General features: G+C 41.6%; 2 protein-coding genes across 6 annotated transcripts in view; one reads left to right on the top strand and one right to left on the bottom strand.

Annotated features, from left to right (window-relative positions):
- LOC129842851 (zinc finger protein 664-like) overlaps positions 1-23535 on the bottom strand; it is a 295528-nt gene that overhangs the window by 57757 nt on the left and 214236 nt on the right. The gene's annotated exons all lie outside the window — the stretch shown is intronic.
- LOC129842853 (gastrula zinc finger protein XlCGF17.1-like) lies at positions 1362-11618 on the top strand. Of its 5 annotated transcripts, none has more exons than XM_055911541.1 (3): positions 1362-1461; positions 4701-4952; positions 9016-11618. In XM_055911541.1, the coding sequence occupies exons 2-3, from the start codon at positions 4847-4849 to the stop codon at positions 10056-10058; spliced, it is 1149 nt and encodes a 382-aa protein (XP_055767516.1). In that variant the 5' UTR covers positions 1362-1461; positions 4701-4846; the 3' UTR covers positions 10059-11618. The 5 variants fall into 5 exon arrangements, with proteins under 5 accessions (XP_055767516.1, XP_055767517.1, XP_055767518.1 ...); XM_055911542.1 differs by having other exon boundaries at positions 1366-1461; positions 4017-4952; XM_055911543.1 differs by having other exon boundaries at positions 1378-4100.

Here is a 23535-nt window from a genome sequence, read left to right as displayed (position 1 = left end):
CCATCTGTTTTATGTAAGCATAAAAACGTAACATATCACACTATTTTTGAGAGTCCCTGATTTATATTTACTATGTTACATCTAGTCTATGAGACGAGGCTGCACCTTGACCTACATTATAAACACGCAGGTCAAGAGGTGTGTTTTCCCTTCAGCATCTGCATGTGGCATAAGCTCACCCACCTCACAGCATGAATCTAAAATAGTTAACTTTGGCTGTGAGTGATGGGATAACATCTGACTCTTAAGGCAATTACTTGAATAATTCAATTGATTTTTTATTTACAAACTTGATAACCAAATAGTCTTTTTTTTTTAAATTGACTTCGCTATGGGGCCATCAATGGGAGTTGGGCCTTGCTTCAGCTGAACTGCAGTACCGAAAATGCCCTCTGAGCACAGTGGAAAGCATGCTTATAGACTGGAAGCCTGCCCCCTTGATCCGAGAAGGGTGTAATTGCAGACCGCATTTAGGGCCGTTCTCTGATATCGGGTGTTTCATGTTATCTAGTTTACACCAATTGATGCTCCCCAGTTCAGGAATTAACATTGGAAGCATTGCAGGCAGGGGTGGAAAAATACCCATTTGTATTATTTTGTTTATAATTGTCAAACTTGAGTAAAAGTAAAGATACTTGAGTCCTTTCCTATCAAGGTAAAAGTGAAAGCCACCCAGTAAAATACTACTTGCGTAAAAGTCTAAACGTATTTGGTTTAACATATACATAAGTATCAAAAGTAATTGTAATTGCTAAAATATACTTACTTATTAAAAGTAAAAGTATAAATAATGTAATAAATAAAACCGCCAGAGCGTCCAGTGTGGCTCTGAACGCTCCGAGAGCGATACGAACTGACAATCTGACAACGCTCTGAATTTACGAACGCCCAAGCACACTCTGGCACTCCAGATTGAATTTAAGATCACACCCATAATTTACTAACAAAGTATTTGTGTTTAGTGAGTCCGCCAGATCAGATGCAGTTGGGATGTGTGAATTGAACAATTGTCCTATATATATCATACACTGTAGTTTGAATAGGACTGTGACTGAAGATGTTCCACCCTACGAGGCCCATGAGACTGTGTAGAGATGTGAATTGAATAGGACTGTGACTGAAAATGTTCCTCCCTACGAGGCCCATGAGACTGTGTAGAGATGTGAATTGAATAGGACTGTGACTGAAGCAGTGGGACGTTTTTATTTATCTATTTTTGTATTTTGTTTTGATGTTGTTCCCCCTGCCCTTTTCCTCATTGGAAATGTATATTTTTCTACAGTTTACTAACCGTACAGTAGGTGGCGGCAGACACGTTATATTTGTGCAAATGTCAGTATACCAGAGAAGAAGATGATGCTGTTGCATTGTCGTAGAGGGGAACAGGAAGTTCCGGGTAGAAAACGAAAGAACTGTGTAATGTCGTTAGTGGTTGAGTTCGTTTCAACTGTATTATTGTAGGTATGTAATAGCACGTTTAAACTTTATAATGTCGAAAGAATATATAACATGCTAGGTAACAAATTCGTCAAGATATTTTCACGTTTGGTAAAGGTTTTAATTGTATTTGTTATTTTGGGGTCAAACCGAGTGAGTGAAGAACGTGATTAAAAACGTTTTTACAAGTCACTTAGGTAGACTTCGGGTTTGTCTGAGTGTATGAACATAATTTTGTCAGTCATTGCATAAAGCTTCCACCTATTTGAGTTCGTTTTTACATGTTCTTGGTTTTGTGTAAAATGTTGTTTATGAGCTGGTAAATAGCCTCGCCCGAACCGTCTTGATCTCGCGAGTTTACATACACTGTTTCGTAAATGTAAGCTCGCGAGATCAGGATGATTCGGACGAGGCTCTTCAAATGGCTGCTTCAACGGTTTCGGTCGTCTTACGAGGAGTTTGCTCGTGATGAAATGGCGACATGAGGCTGTGTGATGGAGTGTCAAAATAGAGGGAAGCTAACTAAAGTTTTCCTTCACCATTTGGAGAGAGAGGCCAACTGCATGGAATGGCGTCGATTCATGCGGATGAATCGGAGCACTTATCAAACTCATTCCATGGAGGACCAAGTGTCTGCGGGTTTTCGCTCCACCCTTATACTTGATTAATGAATTAAGGTCACTAATTATAAAGGAACTCCGCTCATCTGATTGTCTAGGTTATAATTGAAATGGAGAAAAAAATGTAACCCGCGGAGACTAGGCCCTCAATGGAATGAGTTTGACACCCCTGAAACAATGGAAATGGAGAGAGTTTGAGAAGCAACAGCTGTGCTGGAATTCGATCAATCTGGGCGACATTTCTGATGATACGGAGCGGGAGGATGAGGGCCTAGTATGTGAATGGTCTGTAGTGGAAAGACAGGAAGAACAGAGTAGTAATGTGTCACAGTAAAAAGTTGGGATGGTGTTTGAGGAAACAGGGCCTCATTTACACCCTATCTGATTAACCAAGGCCATAAATGAGAATGTGTTCTGAACTAGCCTACCTGGTTAAATAAAGGTGAAATAAAGCATTTAAAATGGTAGATTGTTAATATCGTGTGCTAGTCAGGTTCAGCAAGGGAAGATTCTTCAATTGGAAAATCATAATGGGACGAAGCTCAGAAGCCATGCTAAATTGAAGGGAGTAATCTGAGGTCCCAATATCTATGTCCATGGATGATATTGTTAAAGAACATGTGAAGGAGACAGAGTGGTTGAAGCCTAAAGGTTGATCAGTTGGAAAGAGGGTTAAAGAAGTGAAAGCTTATCAGTGCTGTTGAGGTTTGAGATGGTTTTGTCTGGAAAAGTACAGAATAGGATTCCTTAGCTTCAATGTTAGAGTTTTTGACCCAGCCTCATCAATCAAACAATCAAATGTATTTATAAAGCCCTTCTTACATCAGCTGATGTCACAAAGTGCTTTACAGAAACCCAGCCTAAAACCCCAAACAGCAAAGTGTAGAAGCACAGTGGCTAGGAAAACCTCTCTAGAAAGGCCAGAACCTAGGAAGAAACCTTGAGAGGAACCAGGCTATGAGGGGTGGCCAGACCTCTTCTGGCTGGAGATTATAACAGAACATGGCCAAGATGTTCAAATGTTCATAGATGACAAGCAGTGTCAAATAATAATAATCACAGTGGTTGTCGAGGGTGCAACAGGTCAGCACCTCAGAAGTAAATGTCAGTTGGCTTTTCATAGCCGATCATTGAGAGTATCTCTACCGCTCCTGCTGTCTCTAGAGAGTTGAAAACAGCACGTCTGGTGAACAGGTCAGGCTTCCATAGCCGCAGGCAGAACAGTTGAAACTGGAGCAGCAACGGAGAATCATCACCGTGTTTTTAAATGCCAAAGAATGGAACATGTAGCTGTTGAGTGAAAATATGTGCCAAGTGGCTGGTCCTGTAGTAAGAGGACCTACTGTCAGACTGATTGAGCTTCCATGGCTGGTCCCGTAGTAAGAGGACCTACTGTCAGACTGATGGAGCTTCCATGGCTGGTCCCGTAGTAAGAGGACCTACTGTCAGACTGATAGAGCTTCCATGGCTGGTCCTGTAGTAAGAGGACCTACTGTCAGACTGATGGAACTTCCATGGCTGGTCCCGTAGTAAGAGGACCTACTGTCAGAACTGGTCTTTCTACTAGTCCTGACATAGTTTCGAGGGCTGTTCAGAAATCTTGCGCCCATAAATGCGCTGTGACAAAGGATACTTTAATATTGAATAAAATATACTTCATAGCTTTCATTGGTAAGGTTATCAACAACTTGGATTGTGTAAAGCAGAAATACCAGGTTGAAAGTTATCTTGTAAACTGCAGCAGAGTTGTTGGGGGTAACAGATGTTACTGTCGGTATGGTTTTTGATAAGCTGGATAACATGGGGGTGGATTGTTTCAGCATGATATAGACCCCAATGTTTGCAAACACAGAAATTGATCTATTGATAAAGTTTATTGGGGGTGTGGGAGGGTTTTTGGGGAAGGGGAGGGTGTGGTAGAAGTTAATAAGGATTTCTTGGTTTTTTTTCTTAGTACAGAATTAGACAGACATGGACCTTAAACATTTGTTTGCGGACCGCCATGATACCATAGGAGGTCTGCATCAACGGACTTCAGTGCAGGTAGTGCCTCATCAGAGAGAGAACATTTCAGTTGCTCTACAGTTTTGAAGCTGAATGTAATGATTATCAGTCCTTTGCATGTGTACTAATATTCAGACACATTCAGTTGTTTCTATATTTATCTATATTTCAGGGTTTTCACACGGGGCTTCAAGTAAATAAATATTAGTGCTTGAAAAAGTACTTAAGTCCTTGAATTTGACTTGCCACTGTACGATCCCTGATAATCTTACTATGGTGTGAATGGGAAATACAATTGGTTTTTGTGAGTGAAATAATACAGTGAAGACAAGGTTATTCAGGAGAATGTTTACGTAGGTCTGCCTACAACATACTGAAATCTTGTACTAAATGGCTTTTGAGTCATTTATGCATTTATGTGAATTTAGGAAATCTACTATAGATTAAGTGCATTTATGTTGTGCAATTTAAAATGTGTACTTTGTGTCTAATGTGAATGAATGTTTTGTCAAGGATTAGCTACCTGATCTACTGAAATGAGATAATTGAACAAGAAAAAAGAGAAAATATTTTTACAGAATAAAGTGCCAGAACTGTCAAGAAAATAACTTTTGTGTCCGTTTGTCTTTATTACTACAGGCCGACTCAGATTAAGTCTGAGGCCGGTAACATCAACAGTGAGGACAAACCCAGCCTGCCACTCTCCTTCCACACTGAATAGAAACCTACAGTCACTGGGTCCTGATTGTGACAGTGGAGCCCAGTTTGCACTGCAGGATCCAGAGATGGCATCAGTGAAGCTGGAGGACTGCAGTCAAACACTGGAGCTGAATGTCAACATTAAAGATGAAGAAGAAGAGGAGGAGAAGATTAGAACAACTGTTAGTCATGGTAAGAGCAGGTTCTCTCTATAAGTTATCTTCATAAATTAAACCTCCATAAGTTATGACCCAGTCTATTGCTAGGTTGAATTCTGTAATTCTGACATCACACATCCCTGAAAACCTCAAGACTTCACAGCGAGGCAAAACTTTGTAAAACTTGTAACGCCTGCCTTTGCCCACACATTGTCTCAAGAACGTTGAAAATGTTTAATACCCAATCACCAAGTTAGGCATACCTCATTTCAAAATAGGCCATGGCATCATCACTGTCAATATTGAATTATAATTCTTTGCGTTTTACCAGTGAAATGACCAAGCTGTTTCTGCTTGCCAATCGTTCGATCTCAATCAATTTCATGGGAATATGCATTTAAATCTTATTGAATTACTGTTTGGTTAGCAAATTAGAGCAGATGGTGTTAAATTATATAGACTTCCTGTATTTTGTTTTAATCAAAGCACATTCTGCCTAATGGCGCGCTGTTGAGTTTGGGACGATTCGGCAAACCATTCTAAAATCTCGTAAGAAATTAGGTGTTGTTTTTGTTTTAACAGTAATGTTATGCTATAATATTTGGTTATGTGGACTACTAATTAATCATTAGGTGATCGTCCAAGACATTGATCTACCTTTACTAAACAAACACCATTGTAACGGTTTTCTTCCATAGGTGAAGGAGAGGACCAAACTGCAGTGCGGCTAGTGTTCAACAAGTTTATTTAGACGAAATAAACGGTAACACTATACAAATAACAAATGTGAAAACCGAGACAGCCCTATCTGGTGCAGACAAAACACAGAGACAGGAAACAATCACCCACAAAACCCCAACACAAAACAAGCCACCTATATATGATTCTCAATCAGGGACAACGATAGACAGCTGCCTCTGATTGAGAACCATATTAGGCTGAACATAGAAACAGACAAACTAGACACACAACATAGAATTCCCACCCAGCTCACGTCCTGACCAACACTAAACAAGCAAAACACATAAGAACTATGGTCAGGACGTGACAACCATTGTGGCGGCTCATTGCTCTATCAGTACTACACCCCTGCAGTCTGCTGCACCGAACTAGTGATTGATGCTCACCTAGCCTACTCTTTTGCCTTACACAACATTTGGTGATGCAGAAATGAGAGAACATGTTTTTATGAAAATCTGGGAATATTTGGCCAAGGAAACATTTCTGGTTGGTCTCAAGGAATGTCACACAGGGACACTTTTAAAACAGGATTGAGTGAAGTAGCAGCTAATGCTCATGGAGAGCCTCACAATTATTATTATTAACCTTTATTTAACTAGGCAAGTCAGTTAATAACAAATTATTATGTACAATGACGGCCTACACCGGCCAAACCCGGACGACACTTGGTCAACTGTGCGCCGCCCTATGGGACTCCCAATCACGGCCGGTTGTGATACAGCCTGGAATCTAACCAGGGTGTCTGTAGTGACGCCTCTAGCACTGAGATGCAGTGCCTTAAACTGCTGTGCCACTCGGGAGCTCATAAGTTGAATGAAATTCCATCATCTTTCAGTCTATTTGAGATATTTACTTCCTTTTGTAGCTGTTCACCAGCTTCTTGTATGTTTATTGTACATAAATATAAACACAACATGCAACAATTTCAAAGATTTTTCTGAGTTACAGTTCATATAAGGGGCGGCAGGTAGCCTGGTGGTTAGAGCGTTGGGCCAGTAACCGAAAAGTTGCTGGATCGAATCCCTGAGCTGACAAGGTAAAAATCTGTCGTTCTGCCCCTGAACAATGCAGTTAACCCACTGTTCCCCGGAAGGCCATCATTGTTAGTAAGAATTGTTCTTAACTGACTTGCCTAGTTAAATAAAGGTTAAATCTAATAAAAAAAAAATATATATATATATATATATATATATATATATAATAAGGACATCAGTCAATTGAAATGAATTAGGCCCTAACCTGTAGATTTCACGTGACTGGGCAGGGGTGCAGCCATGGGTGGGCCTTGGAAGGCATAGGCCCACCCACTTGGCAGCCAGACCCACCTCAGGTCCTGGGCTGACGTTATTACACGTGGTCTACGATTGTGAGGCCGGTTGGACGCACTGCCAAATACTCTAAAACGACGTTGGAGGCAGCTTATGGTAGAGGGACGCTGTTTTCTACTCCCTTCACAGAACAGCGCAAACTGGCTTTAACCAGAATAGAAAGAGCAGTGGGAGGCCCCGGTGCACAACTGGGCAAGAGGACAAGTACATTAGTGTCTAGTTTGAGAAACAGACGTCTCACAAGTCCTCAACTGGCAGCTTAATTAAATAGTACACGCAAAACAACAGTCTCAACGTCAACTGTGAAGAGTTGACTCCGGGATGCTGGCCTTCTAGACACAATTCTGGTTAGTGCCAGTTTGCGCTGTTCTGTGAAGGGAGTAGTACACAGCGTTGTACGAGATCTTCAGCCGTTTCCAGCTACAATAGTCATTTACAACATTAACAATGTCTACACTGTATTTCTGATCAATTTGACATAATTTGAATGGACAGAAATGTGCTTTTCTTTCAAAAACAAGGACATTTGTAAATGACTCCAATCTTTAGAATTTATTCATTTATTTCACCACTAGTGGTAGTGTATTTATTTGTATTATTATAAAAAAAATTACCTTTATTTAACTTCCTTAGCATACTGGTTATTGTCCTGAATTTCAGATGACTGACGTGCCCAAAGTAAACTGCCTGTAAACTGGCCAGAAGCTATGATATGCATATACTAGATAGCATTGGATAGAAAACACTCTGAAGTTTCTAAAACTGTTAAAATAATGTCTGTGACTATAACAGAACTGATATGGCACGAAAATCCATCCGGATTGTTTATTTTTTGAGGTCACAGGTTTTTTCAGTGCTTGCCTATGGGATATACAAATAGATAGGACCCAGGTTGCAGTTCCTATGGCTTCCACTAGATGTCAACAGTCTTTAGAATGGGTTTCAGGTATTTGTAGTTTTTCCAAGGTGTCCCCCATTAGAAAAGTAGTCATGTTGCGTGCATCAACGAGAGTGCGCTCTTCGTTATTTATCTACGCTATTAAACACACTATTCTCTGTCTTTAATATTATTGTTTATTTAGATATTAGAATACCTGAGGATTAATTAGAAACATCGTTTGACTTGTTTGGACGAACTTTACTGGTAACTTTTTGGATTCGTTTGTGTGCATGTTGAACGAGTGACTTACTGAATCAAGCGCGCCATCTAAACTGACATTTTTGGGATATGATGAAGGACTTTATCGAACAAAACGACCATTCATTGTGTAGCTGGGACCCTTGGGATTGCAATCAGATGAAGATCTTCAGAGGTAAGTGATTTATTTAATTGCTGTCTGTGATTTTGTGACGCCTGTGCTGGTTGAAAAAGTATTTTGACGTGGGGCGCTGTCCTCAGATAATCGCATGGTATGCTTTCTCCGTAAAGCCTTTTTGAAATCTGACAACGCAGTTGGATTAACAAGAAGCTTTTAAATGATGTAAGACACTTGTATTTTCATGAATGTTTAATATTACGATTTTTGTATTTTGAATTTTGCACTCTGCAATTTCACCGGATGTTGTCGTAGGTGTCCCGCTAGCGTTTGGACATGCGCCCAAACAGGTTAACTAGGCAAGTCAGTTAGGAACAAATTCTTATTTTCGATGACGACCTAGGAACAGTGGGTTAACTGCCTTATTCAGGGGCAGAACGACAGATTTTTACCTTGTCAGCTCGGGGATTTGATCTTGCCACCTTTCGGTTGCTCTAGCCACTAGGCTACCTGTCACCCGATATGACCAGAAGAGGAATGGTCACCGCTCTGAGTCTGGTTCCTCTCTACGTTTCTTCCTAGGTTCCTGCTTTCTAGCGAGTTTTTTGTGGCCACTGTGCTTCTACATCTGCATTGCTTGCTCTTTGGGGATTTTAGACTGGGTTTCTGCTCAGCACTTTGTGACAACTACTGATGTAAAAGGGCTTCATAAAATACATTTGATTGACATGTATATCACACCAACTGACTGGTTCTTCTGATGTTTACACAGGATACCATGTAGAGACATTCTCTACATCCAGAGAGCAACAGCAGGAAGATCAGAGAGCTAAGAGGTCTCATCACTGCCCACATTGTGAAGAGATTTTCCCATTTCTATCAAAGCTAAAAATACACCTAAAAATACACACAGGAGAGAAGCCGTACTCCTGCTCTGGCTGTGGAAAATGCTTCAAAACATCAACTCAGCTAAAAGTTCATCAGAGAACACACACAGGAGAGAAGCCTTTCTTCTGCCCTGACTGTGGAACTAGTTTCTCTCAACTTGACCACTTAAAATCACATGAACGTATACATACAGGGGAGAAGCCATACTCCTGCTCTGACTGTGTAAAATATTTCAGAACATCAACTCAACTAAAAGTTCATCAGAGAACACACACAGGAGAGAAGCCATACTCCTGCTCTGACTGTGTAAAATATTTCAGAACGTCAACTGATCTAAAAGTTCATCAGAGAACACACACAGGAGAGAAGCCTTTTTCTTGCCCTGACTGTGGAACTAGGTTCTCTAAACTTTCCATCTTAAAATCACATGAACGTATACACACAGGAGAGAAGCCTTACTTCTGCTCTGACTGTGTAAAATGCTTCAAAACATCAACTCAGCTAAAAGTTCATCAGAGAACACACACAGGAGAGAAGCCTTTCTTCTGCCCTGACTGTGGAACTAGTTTCTCTCAACTTTCCTACTTAAAATCACATGAACGTATACATACAGGGGAGAAGGCATACTCCTGCCCTGACTGTGGAAAATGTTATAAAACAGCAACTGAGCTAAAACTTCACCAGAGAACACACACAGGAGAGAAGCCTTACTTCTGCTCTGACTGTGGAACTAGTTTCTCTCATCTTTCCAACTTAAATAGACATGAACGTATACACACAGGAGAGAAGCCTTACTTCTGCTCTGACTGTGTAAAATGCTTCAAAACATCAACTCAGCTAAAAGTTCATAAGAGAACACACACAGGGGAGAAAAAAAGTTCATCAGAGAACACAGGCATGAGAGAAGCCTGCTTACGTCTGCTCTGACTTTTGGGTGAGTTTCTCTCACCATAGCAACTTCTTACTATTTTTTAGCTATGTTAGCATGTTAGCTTAGCATGCAACTACTTAGCATGTTAGCTAACCTTTCCCCTAAACCCATTTAACTCTACCTTAAACCCCTCACCCCTAACCTAGCTAACGTTAGGAACAACAAATTGGAATTCGTAAGAAATCATACATATTACAAGTTCGTAACATATTGTATGAATAGCAATGCGTAACATAACATATGAATTGTAATTCTTAACATCTGATACGTCCTACAAGTCGTATTATACTGAACAACAATCTAAACGCAACAATTTCAAAGATTAACAGTTTGTATAAGGATATCAATCAATTGAAATAAATGAGGCCCTAATCTATGGATTTCACATGACTGGGCAGGGGCTCAGGCTTGGGTGGGACTTTGGAGGGCATAGGCCCACTTGGGAGCCAGGCCCAGCCAATCAGCATGAGTTTTTCCCCACAAAAGGTCTTTATTACAGACATAAATACTACTCAGCCCCCTCCCAGACAATCCTGCAGGTGAAGAGGTCCTGGGCTGCCGTGGATACATGTGATCTGCAGTTGTGAGGCCGGTTGGATGTACTGCCAAATTCTCTAAAAGGACGTTAGAGGTGTCTTATGGTAGAGATATAAATATTGAGTTCTCTGGTAACAGCTCTGGTGGACATTCCTGCATTCATCATGACAATTGCACATTCCCTAAACTTGAGACAAATGTGACATTGTGTTGTGTGGCCTTTTATTGTCCCCCAGCACAAGGTGCACCTGTGTAATGATAATGCTGTTTTATCAGCATCTTGATATGCTACACCTATCAGGTGGATGGATTATCTTGACAAAGGCTGAAATGCTCATTAACAGAGATATAAACAAAGTTGTGCACAACATTTGAGAGACATTAGCTTTTTGTGCATATGGGACATTGCTGGATTTTATTTCAGCTCATGAAACCAACACTTTACATGTTTAGTTTATATTTTAGTTTATTTACTGTGATAGTCCAAACATACTAAATGGAGTGGCACTGATGTTTTTTGTATAATATAAAACGTTTTGCTCTGAGACCAGGCTGTCTCTCTGCAGTATTCTGTGGGAAGGAGCTAGTATACACTTTTTAATTGTTTTTATTGAACCTTTGTTTAACTAGGCACGTCAGTTAAGAACCTATTCTTATTTACAATGGTGGCCTAGGAACAGTGGGTTCAGATTTTTACCTTGTCAGCTCGGGGATTCAATCTAGAAACCTTTTGGTTATTGGCCCAACACTCTAACCACTAGGCTACCTTCCACCCCTAACATGTATCAGATAGAGATGGTGTGATGATCACTTTTCACCATTAGTTTGGGGGGGATTGTTTTACAACTTTATTTAATGATACACAGTTTATGAAATGAATACATGTGTTTATTAATTGTCTTTAAAGCTAGATGAGTTATTTTAGTTACTGATCATGAATGTGTTTGGATAACTGCATTGAAGAAAACGTTATTGATCTGCCAATGAAAATTAAAGTTACATGAATATGTACTGGTCAACCTCTTCTCTTTAGCATTCAGTTCTTCATATTAGATCAGACAGTATGAATGGTTCTTATGGTTGTATTCAGTTCTTCATATTAGATCTGACAGTATGAATGGTTCTTATGGTTGTATTCAGTTCTTCATATTAGATCTGACAGTATGAATGGTTCTTATGGTTCTATTCAGTTCTTCATATTAGATCAGACAGTATGATTGGTTCTTATGGGCTGAGTGCCTGGAGTGTTTTTGTATGACTACAGTCAGTAGTTCTCTCTGACCCTGTGATGTCACCAGCACATTAAGTACATTCATCTTAAGATAGCCAGGTGAGACAACCACATATCACAGTAAATACATTTCTCATCAATTTGTCAGTGTCACAGTATTATTATTGTTATTATTTGTATTTTTTTTTGGGGGGGGGGGGGTACTCTTTAAAGACGTAGGGTTTCAGACCTTTTTGGGCAGATGGGCAGGGACTCTGCTGTCCTTGCATCAGAGGGAAGCTGGTGCCACCATTGGGGTGCCAGGACAGAGAAGTGCTTTGACTGGGCTGAGTGGGAGCTTGACCTCCTGTAGCAGTGGGACGGCCATGAGACCAGAGGTGGCAGAACTGAGTGCTCGGGTTGGGATACAGGGTTTGAGCATCGCCTGAAGGTAGAGATGGGGCTGTTCTTCTTGCTGCACCGTAAGTAAACACCATTGTCTTGTAGTGGATGTGAGCTTCGGCTGGAAGCCAGTGGAATGTACGGAGGAGCAGGGTGACATGGGGGAACTTTGGAAGGTTAAACACCCAGATGGACTGCAGTGTTCTAGATAAGTTCAGTGGCGACCCATCATTCAGGGCAGGTGGGCCACCTGTTTTGAGCCCCACAGTTTTAGCAATAAAAAAGTGAGAAAAAATGATCTGTTTGCAACCAATGTAAAAAACATGTAATTGAGTTGTTAATAAAGCCGTATACAAACATGGTCTCTTTTGTGTTTTCTTGAGTAAGGCAGCTCCAAAATGCAGGTCTTTCAGCCTAGCTCAGTGCTTTCTGTGGAGGCCGGGCAAGCCAGCAGAAATACGGAGCTTTGCGCTGTGATTGGCTCAGTGTTCTGTCATTCATGGGGACAATATATCAATGCCAAGTCTAAGGGTAGAACTTGAAAATTCAAGCCTATTGGGTGCTGCCATAGAGTTACATTAGAAGTGCCCATACAAGAAGGCTCAAGGTCATTGTCCACAGATAAAATAACTTCAAATCATGTGATATCTACAGTCGCTTTGATTGGACTGATCATGTCAACATCATACTTTCAAAATCTGATCTAGCAGTCTTCATCATGGATCAAGTCGACAATCTACTGGCAAATCCTTTTTATTCTTTGTCATATGAAGAGAAATAATGAGAAATTATAGATCAAATGTATCCATGCTCATCGGCCATTGGACAAACAGTACACAACAAGTTGGAAATTGCAAATTCAACAATGAGTGGTTTGGAAGGAATCAGTGGCTAACTGCAACCATTGCAAAGCAATCATTAGCGTGCTATTCATTGGAGTGGCTGTGTGGTCCCAAGTCTAAGATTATGGGACTCTTTTCCTCGTTTAAACGGTAAACATTCAACATTGGCCATGCTGTCAATGAAGCTTGATTTGTGCCGCGCTCAAAATTGTGAAGCTGCGACTGAGAAAATACGTTTTAAACTTTCATCCAACTCGGAATTGTAAATTGGGAACTCGGGTCTCTTTCTGCAACTATGACCTGAAGATCACTGACGTCCTCATTTTTTTCCTGAGTTGCCTGTTGTTTTGAAAGCACCATAAATCCAGAGAATGCCAGACTTTGATGACAATATATGCCCACGAAGGACTGCTGCACCACCTTCCTGTTCAAGTGAGCACAGCACAACAAGGTGAGTCCAGAAATGTCTTATATGCTTCTGCATAAATGATGTAGTTAAGTAATATTAAGTGTATGTTGTGTAGTAAGATGTTAGTAGACCATGTGCCTCACCTTTGTAATTTGGTCTATTTTCACCTCTTCATTTTGCCTCCTGTTCTGACTTGGTGGTTCACATGTAGCCTATAACCTGTTTTTGAGAAATGTAATCATTGAATATTGTAAGTGTTTTCATTGTCTGCATATATGCCCCTTTATTTATTGTACGGTTCTGACTTGGCGTACAGGGAGGACGGCCCATGTTCTGAATTTTGTCGCTATGCGACAAATAGTTAAATTGACTACGTCCGTCTTAGCTCTCTCATTAATGTCTTAATCAAAATTACGGTTTGCCTCTTATCCGCTTGTCGTCCCCTTATGCCATAGTTTGTACATATCAATTGTCAGTAGAAACCACATTTGTTTACGCAAGTCAGCCATGGTTTTTTTTTTAAATGAGGCTGAATGAACTGTTTCGTTGCCAGACAAGGCTCCGCTGATAGCCAGGTGTAGCGGTGGTAAGTTGTTGGGACTATGCTGTTCGGTCAGCTTTATGTAACTTTTTGTGGGCACCCTTTCTCTCCATTATAGTGCAATTAATGTATAGTTTAGTAATGTGTTGTGTAGTGGCTTTGCTGGCATGCATCCCACTTTCTTTTGTTTTATTTAATGAGTTAATTAAGAAGAAATTCTTATTTACAATGACAGCCGACACCGGCCAAACCCGGACGATGCTGGGCCAATTGTGCTCGTCCCTATGGCACTCCCAATCACGGTCGGATGTGATTTAGCCTGGATTCGAACCAGGGACTGTAGTGATGCCTCTTGCACTGAGACGCAGTGCCTTAGACCCCTGTGCCACTTTGGAGCCCTTAAAAGGTTTGCGCCCAACGTGGGGCAGGAGTTTGACGGCACAAGCGGGGAGCCCAGCCAACAGAGATTTGAGAAATGTTTTGGTACTCTTCTCCAGATCTGTGCCTCGCCACAAACCTGTCTCGAAGCTCGACGGACAATTTCTTTGACCTCATTGCTTGGTTTTTGCTCTGACATGCACTGTCAACTCATTATTATCCATTGGAAGATACTGTAATCTATGTAGATGTGCAGTGCCACTCAAATGTTTGGACGCGCCTACTCATTCCAGGGTTTTTCTTTCTTTTAACTTTTAACAACTTATATATACAGGTGTGTTCCTTTTCCAATAATGTCCAATCATTTGAATTTACCACATGTGGACTCCAATCAAGTAGAAACATCTCAAGGATGATCAATGGAAACAGGATGCACTTGAGCTCAATTTGGAGTCTCAGAGCAAAGGGTCTGAATACTTACCAAATAAGGTATAAATTTGCTAAAATTTCTAAAAACCTGTTTTCGGTTTATCATTTTGGGCTATTGTGTTTATATTGACAAGGGAAAAAATGCATTTAATCAATTTTCGAATAAGGCTGTAACGTAACAAAATGTGGAAAAAGTCAAGGGCTCTTATATAATGCCCTGTATATGCTTCAAACAGATGTAAGGTTCTGAAGTGGTAAACACAATGACATAATGGAAAATACATGTCCAATGGTTATCTCTGTATTAGTATTACCAACATTAAAACACCTACAGTGGGGAGAACAAGTATTTGAAACACTGCCGATTTTGCAGGTTTTCCTACTGTAACGGCAGTCTCTCTTCCTCCTCTTCGGACGAGGAGAGGCGAGAAGGATCGGAGGACCAATATGCAGAGTGGTAAGTTTCCATGATTTTAATATCCACGAAAACAAGATACAATACAAAATAACAAAAGAACTAACCGTAACAGTCCCGTGTGGCACAAACACTGACACAGGAAACAAACACCCACAAACCAAAAGTGAAACCCAGGCTGGCTGCCTAAGTATGATTCTCAATCAGGGACAACGATTGACAGCTGCCTCTGATTGAGAATCACACCAGGCCGAACACAAAACCCCGACATAGAAAAACACACATAGACAACCCACCCCAACTCACGCCCTGACCATACTAAATAAATACAAAAAAAGGGATATAAGGTCAAGAACGTGACACCAACTTACAAAGCATGTAGAGGTCTGTCATTTTTATCATAGGTACACTTCAACTGTGAGAGACGGAATCTAAAACAAAAATCCAGAAAATCACATTGTATGTTTTTTAAGTAATTAATTTGCATTTCTACCTCCATGCTTAATAAAATTCAATTTCTTAAGTAACCATCTGTCTTAGGTAAGTTTTTCTGGTTACATATCACACTATTTTGAGAGTCCCAGATTTATATTTACTATGTTACATCTAGTCTATGAGACGAGGCTGCACCTTAACCTACATTATAAACACGCAGATCAAGAGGTGTGTTTTCCCTTCAGCATCTGCATGTGGCATAAGCTCACCCACCTCACAGCATGAATCTAAAATAGTTAACTTTGGCTGTGAGTGATGGGAAAAAATCAGTCTCTAAGGCAATTACTTGAATAATTCAATGGATGTTTTATTTACAAACTTGATAACTAAATTGTATTTTTTTTATTGACTTCGCTATGGGGCCTTCAATGGGAATTGGGCCGTGCTTCAGCTGAACTGCAGTACGGAAAATGCCCTCTGAGCACAGTGGAAAGCATGCTTATAGACTGGAAGCCTGGCCCCTTGATCCGAGAAGGGTGTAATTGCAGACCGCAATTAGGGGCGTTCTCTGATATCGGGTGTTTCATGATATCAAGTTTACACCAATTGATGCTCCCCATTGGTCCGTGGCCGTTTCGTTTGCATTGGAACAACATTTGTTGACAGATGTAGCATTGTAGCTAAGCCTAACCCTTTTCCTAACCTTAATCTCAGTCTCCTAACCGTCATGTTAGTTATCCAAACCTGCATGGTAAACAAATCCCTAACCCTCACCCTTTTCCTAAGCTTAACCTCAGACTCCTAACCTGCCAAGCTAATTCACCTAACTGACACTTTAATTATCCTAACCTGTTATGTATGCTATGTGCCTACTTCAATAAAAAAATAAATTCCATCAGTTTCATAACACCGGATCTGACCAATGGCATTTATCAAATTTTTTTTATATCAGGGAACATCCACATCAAGAAACTGTACAGTAGTTCTCCTACTTGGAGGCCCGGGAAATAGTTGAAAGAGTGATTGGTGCTGAGGAAGCTATGGCAGTGGATGCCCCGCAACCTGTTGAGATTCATAATGTCGTTTACCAGTTAAAGGATACCTATTGTAAAGATTAATTGTACGTGCGGCTGAAAGGTTTATGGGAGTTCAGGAATTTACATTGGAAGCATTGCACGCAGTGGTGGAAAAAGTACCCAATTGTCATACTTGAGTAAAAGTAAAGATACTTGAGTCCTTTCTTATCAAGGTAAAAGTGAAAGCCACCCAGTAAAATACTACTTGAGTAAAAGTCTAAAAGTTTTTGGTTTCGACATATACATAAGAATCAAAAGTAAATGTAATTGCTAAAATATACTTATGTATCAAAAGTAAAAGTATAAATAATGTAATAAATAAAACCCTACTCCTCCACCAGAGCGTCCAGTGTGGCTCTGAACGCTCCGAGAGCGATACGAACTGACAATCTGACACCGCTCTGAATTTACGGACGCCCAAGCGCACTCTGGCACTCCAGATTAAATTTAAGATCACACTCATCATTTACAAACAAAGCATTTGTGTTTAGTGAGTCCGACAGATCAGATGCAGTAGGGATGTGTGAATTGAACAATTTTCCAATTTTCCTACACTGTAGTTTGAATAGGACTGTGACTGAAGATGTTCCACCCTACGAGGCCCATGAGACTGTGTAGGGATGTGAATTGAATAGGACTGTGACTGAAGGAGTGGGAAGTTTTTACTTATCTATTTTTGTATTTTGTTTTGATGTTGTTCCCCCTGCCCTTTTCCTCATTGGACGTGTATCGTTGTCTAAAGTTTACTAACCGTACAGTAGGTGGCGGCAGACACGTTATATTTGTGTAAATGTCAGTGTACCAGAGAAGATGACGCTGTTGCAATGTCGTAGAGGGGAACAGGAAGTTCCGGGTAGAAAACGACAGAACTGTGTTATGTCGATAGTGGTTGTTTCCGTTTCAACTGTATTATTGTAGGTATGTAATAGCACGTTTAAACTTTCTAATGTCTAAAGAATATATAACATGCTAGGTAACAAATCCGTTAAGGTATTATCACGTTTGGTAAAGGTTTTAATTGTATGTGTTATTTTGGGGTCAAACCGAGTGAGTGAGAACGTGATTAAAAACGATTTTACAAGTCACTTAGCTAGACTTTGGGTTTGCCTGAGTGTATGTACATAATTTCGTCAGTCATTTCATAAATATTCCACTTATTTGAGTTCGTTTTTACATGTTCTTGGTTTTGTGTAAAATGTTGTTAATGAGCTGGTAAATAGCCTCGTCCGAACCATCCTGATCTCGCGAGTTTACATACACTGTTTCGTAAATGTAAGCTCGCGAGATCAGGATGGTTCGAACGAGGCTCTTCAAATGGCGGCTTCAACGGTTTCGGTCATCTTTCTAGGAGTTTGCTCGCGGTGAAATGGCGACATGAGGCTGTGTGGTGGAGTGTCAAAATAGAGGGAAGCTAACTGAAGTTATCCTTCACCATTTGGAGAGTGAGGCCAACTGCATGGAATGGCGTCGATTAATGCGGATGAGTCGGAGCACGTATCAAACTCATTCCATGGAGGACCAAGTGTCTGCGGGTTTTCGCTCCACCCTTGTACTTGATTAATGAATTAAGCTCACTAATCATAAAGGAACTCCCCTCATCTGATTGTCTAGGTTATAATTGAAATGGAGGAGAAAAAAAATTACCCGCGGAGACTCGGCCCTCAATGGAATGAGTTTGACACCCCATAAACAATGGAAATTGAGAGAGAGTTTGAGAAGCAACAGCTGTGCTGGATTGCGATCAATGTGGGGGACATTTCTGATATGGAGTTGGAGGATGAGGGCCTAGTATGTGAATGGTCTGTAGTGGAAAGACAGGAAGAACAGAGTAGTAATGTGTCACAGTGGAAAGTTGGGATGGTGTTTGAGGAGACCACAGGGCCTCATTTACACCCTATCTGATTAACCAAGGCCATAAAAAGAGAGGTGAAGTTAAACTGGGCTGCATCCGTGTAAATGAGAACTTGTTCTGAACTAGCCTACCTGGTTAAATAATGGTGAAATAAAACATTTTTATTTTATTTATTTCACCTTTATTTAACCAGGTAGGCAAATTGAGAACACGTTCTCATTTACAATTGCGACCTGGCCAAGATAAAGCAAAGCAGTTCGACACATACAACAACACATAGTTACACATGGAGTAAAACAAACATACAGTCAATAATACAGTGAAAAATAAGTCTATATACAATATGAGCAAGTGAGGTGAGATAAGGGAGGTGAAGGCAAACAAGATATATATATAAATAAATAAAAATATAAAAAGGCCATGGTGGCGAAGTAAATACAATATAGCAAGTAAAACAAACACTGGAATGGTTGGTTTGCAGTGGAAGAAGGTGCAAAGTAGAGATAGAAATAATGGGGTGCAAAGGAGCAAAATAAATAAATACAGTAGGTAAAGAGGTAGTTGTTTGGGCTAAATTATAGATGGGCTATGTACAGGTGCAGTAATCTATGAGCTGCTCTGACAGCTGGTGCTTAAAGCTAGTGAGGGAGATAAGTGTTTCCAGTTTCAGAGATTTTTGTAGTTCGTTCCAGTCATTGGCAGCAGAGAACTGGAAGGAGAGGCGGCCAAAGGAAGAATTGGTTTTGGGGGTGACCAGAGAGATATACCTGCTGGAGCGCGTGCTACGGGTGGGCGTTGCTATGGTGACCAGCGAGCTGAGATAAGGGGGGACTTTACCTAGCAGGGTCTTGTAGATGACCTGGAGCCAGTGGGTTTGGCGACGAGTGTGAAGCGAGGGCCAGCCAACGAGAGCGTACAGGTCGCAGTGGTGGGTAGTATATGGGGCTTTGGTGACAAAACGGATGGCTCTGTGATAGACTGCATCCAATTTATTGAGTAGGGTTTTGGAGGCTATTTTGTAAATTACATCACCGAAGTCGAGGATTGGTAGGATGGTCAGTTTTACAAGGGTATGTTTGGCAGCATGAGTGAAGGATGCTTTGTTGCGGAATAGGAAGCCGATTCTAGATTTAACTTTGGATTGGAGATGCTTGATGTGAGTCTGGAAGGAGAGTTTACAGTCTAACCAGACACCTAGGTATTTGTAGTTGTCCACATATTCTCAAGTCAGAGCCGTCCAGAGTAGTGATGTTGGACAGGCGGGCAGGTGCAGGCAGCGATCGGTTGAAGAGCATGCATTTAGTTTTACTTGTATTTAAGAGCAATTGGAGGCCACGGAAGGAGAGTTGTATGGCATTGAAGCTCGCCTGGAGGGTTGTTAACACAGTGTCAAAAGAAGGGCCAGAAGTATACAGAATAGTGTTGTCTGCGTAGAGGTGGATCAGAGACTCACCAGCAGCAAGAGCGACATCATTGATGTATACAGAGAAGAGAGTCGGTCCAAGAATTGAACCCTGTGGCACCCCCATAGAGACTGCCAGAGGTCCGGACAACAGACCCTCCGATTTGACACACTGAACTCGATCAGAGAAGTAGTTGGTAAACCAGGCGAGGCAATCATTAGAGAAACCAAGGCTGTCGAGTCTGCCGATGAGGATGTGGTGATTGACAGAGTCAAAAGCCTTGGCCAGGTCAATGAATATGGCTGCACAGTACTGTTTCCTATCGATAGCGGTTAAGATATCGTTTATGACCTTGGTGCACCCATGACCAGCTCTGAAACCAGATTGCATAGCGGAGAAGGTATGGTGGGATTCGAGATGGTCGGTAATCTGTTTGTTGACTTGGCTTTCGAAGACCTTAGAAAGGCAGGGTAGGATAGATATAGGTCTGTAGCAGTTTGGGTCTAGAGTGTCTCCCCCTTTGAAGAGCGGGATAACCGCAGCTGCTTTCCAATCTTTGGGAATCTCAGACGACACGAAAGAGAGGTTGAACAGGCTGGTAATAGTGGTGGCAACAATTTCAGCAGATAGTTTTAGAAAGAAAGGGTCCAGATTATCTAGCCCGGCTGATTTGTAAGGGTCCTGATTTTGCAGCTCTTTCAGAACATCAGCTGACTGTATTTGGGAGAAAGAGAAATGGGGAAGGCTTGGGCGAGTAGCAGAGGGGAGGGCAGTGCTGTTGACCGGGGTAGGGGTAGCCAGGTGGAAAGCATGGCCAGCCGTAGAAAAATGCTTATTGAAATTCTCAATTATAGTGGATTTGTCGGTGGTGACCGTATTTCCTATCTTCAGGGCAGTTGGAAGCTGGGAGGAGGTGTTCTTATTCTCCATGGACTTTACAGTGTCCCAGAACTTTTTTGAGTTTGTGTTGCAGGAAGCAAATTTCTGCTTGAAAAAGCTAGCCTTGGCTTTTCTAACTGCCTGTGTATACTGGTTTCTAGCTTCCCTGAAAAGTTGCATATCACGGGGGCTGTTCGATGCTAATGCAGAACGCCATAGGATGTTTTTCTGATGGTTAAGGGCAGTCAGGTCAGGAGAGAACCAAGGGCTATATCTGTTCCTGGTTCTAAATTTCTTGAATGGGGCATGCTTATTCAAGATGGTGAGGAAGGCATTTAAAAAAAATATCCAGGCATCCTCTACTGACGGGATGAGATCAATATCCTTCCAGGATACCTCGGCCAGGTCGATTAGAAAGGCATGCTCGCTGAAGTGTTTCAGGGAGCGTTTGACAGTGATGAGTGGAGGTCGTTTGATCGCTGACCCATTACGGATACAGGCAATGAGGCAGTGATCGCTGAGATCTTAGTTGAAAACAGCAGAGGTGTATTTGGAGGGCAAGTTGGTTAGGATGATGTCTATGAGGGTACCCGTGTTTACGGAATTGGGGTGATACCTGGTAGGTTCATTGATAATTTGTGTGAGATTGAGGGCATCAAGCTTAGATTGTAGGATGGCTGGGGTGTTAAGCATGTTCCAATTTAGGTCGCCTAGCAGCACAAGCTCTGAAGATAGATGGGGGGCAATCAGTTCACATATGGTGTCCAGAGCACAGCTGGGGGCAGAGGGTGGTCTATAGCAGGCGGCAACAGTGAGAGACTTGTTTTTAGAGAGGTGGATTTTTAAAAGTAGTAGTTCAAATTGTTTCGGAACAGACCTGGATAGTAAAACAGAACTCTGCAGGCAATCCTTGCAGTAGATTGCAACACCGCCCCCTTTGGCCGTTCTATCTTGTCTGAAAATCTTGTAGTTAGGGATGAAAATGTCAGAATTTTTGGTGGTCTTCCTAAGCCAGGATTCAGACACGGCTAAAACATCTGGGTTGGCAGAGTGTGCTAAAGCAGTGAACAAAACAAACTTAGGGAGGAGGCTTCTAATGTTAACATGCATGAAACCAAGGCTATTACGGTTACAGAAGTCATCAAAAGAGAGCGCCTGGGGAATAGGAGTGGAGCTAGGTACTGCAGGGCCTGGATTCACCTCTACATCACCAGAGGAACAGAGGAGGAGTAGGATAAGGGTACGGCTAAAAGCTATGAGAATTGGTCGTTTAGAACGTCTAGAACAGAGAGTAAAAGGAAGTTTCTGGGGGCGATAAAATAGCTTCAAGGAATAATGTACAGACAAAGGCATGGTAGGATGTGAATACAGTGGAGGTAAACCTAGGTAATGAGTGATGATGAGAGAGATATTGTCTCTAGAAACATTGAAACCAGGTGATGTCATCGCATATGTGGGTGGTGGAACTGAGAGGTTGGATATATAGTGAGCAGGGCTAGAGGCTCTACAGTGAAATAAGCCAATAAACACTAACCAGAACAGCAATGGACAAGGCATATTTACATTAAGGAGAGGCATGCTTAATCGAGTGATCATAAGGGTCCAGTGAGTAGAGGTTGGTTGGGGTCACGGCGATCCAGACAGCTGGCCGGGTAGCTGGCTATCGGTAGCAAGATAACATAGGATGGAGGTCTGTTTTTTTTTTTTGGTCACCTCGTTCGTTTCCGTCGGTAGATTAGTGGGGTTCCGTGTGGTAGAGGGGATCGATCCAATTGGCAAAATAGATATAGTGACCCAAGAAAATAATTGTCTGGTATACTTATTTAGATAGCAGCCGATAAGACAGCTAATAATTAGCAGATGGGTATTCAGAAACGTCGCAATGGAAAAGCCTGTTGAAACCACCTCGGACAATTACGTCGGCAGACCAGTCGTGATGGATCGGCGGGGCTCCGTGTCGGCAATAAAGGGTCCAGTCCAATTGGCAAAAGAGGTATTGTAGCCCAAGAATTCGCTGGTAGACCTCTTCGGCTAGCCGGCAGATGGGCCTAGCTCGAGGCTAGCTCAAGGCTAACTGGTGCTTGTTTCGGGACAGAGGTATTAGCCAGTAGTAGCCACTTGGTTGCAGCTAGCTAGCGACGATGATCCGGTGTAATTGTCCAGAGCTTGCGTCAGGAATCCGGTGATGTGGTAGAGAAAAAGCAGTCCTATATTCTCTGGGTTGATGTCGCGCCTGCAGACTGGCAGGTATTGGCCCGAGCTGAAGCTGGCTGGTGTCCGAGTTAAGGGTGAAGACATTTAAGATGGTAGATTGTTAATATCATGTGCTAGTCAGGTTCAGCAAGGGAAGATTATTCAATTGGAAAATCATAATGGGACGAAGCTCAGAAGCCATGACCCTGGAGCTTATGCTAAATTGAAGGGAGTAATCTCTGAGGTCCCAATATCTATGTCCATGGATGATATTGTTAAAGAACATGTGAAGGAGGCAGAGTGTTTGAAGTGAAAGCTTATCAGTGCTGTTGAGGTTTGAGAAGGTTTTGTCTGGAAAAGTACAGAATAGGATTCCTTAGCTTCAATGTCAGAGATTCTGACCCAGCCTCATCAATCAACCAATCAAATGTATTTATAAAGCCCTTCTTACATCAGCTGATGTCACAGTGCT

Source organism: Salvelinus fontinalis, unplaced genomic scaffold, assembly GCF_029448725.1.
Source record: "Salvelinus fontinalis isolate EN_2023a unplaced genomic scaffold, ASM2944872v1 scaffold_0071, whole genome shotgun sequence".
NCBI classification, from domain to species: Eukaryota; Metazoa; Chordata; class Actinopteri; order Salmoniformes; family Salmonidae; genus Salvelinus; species Salvelinus fontinalis.
The sequence above is the reverse complement of the archived record's forward strand: the minus strand, read 5'-3'. Positions and strand labels throughout refer to the sequence as shown.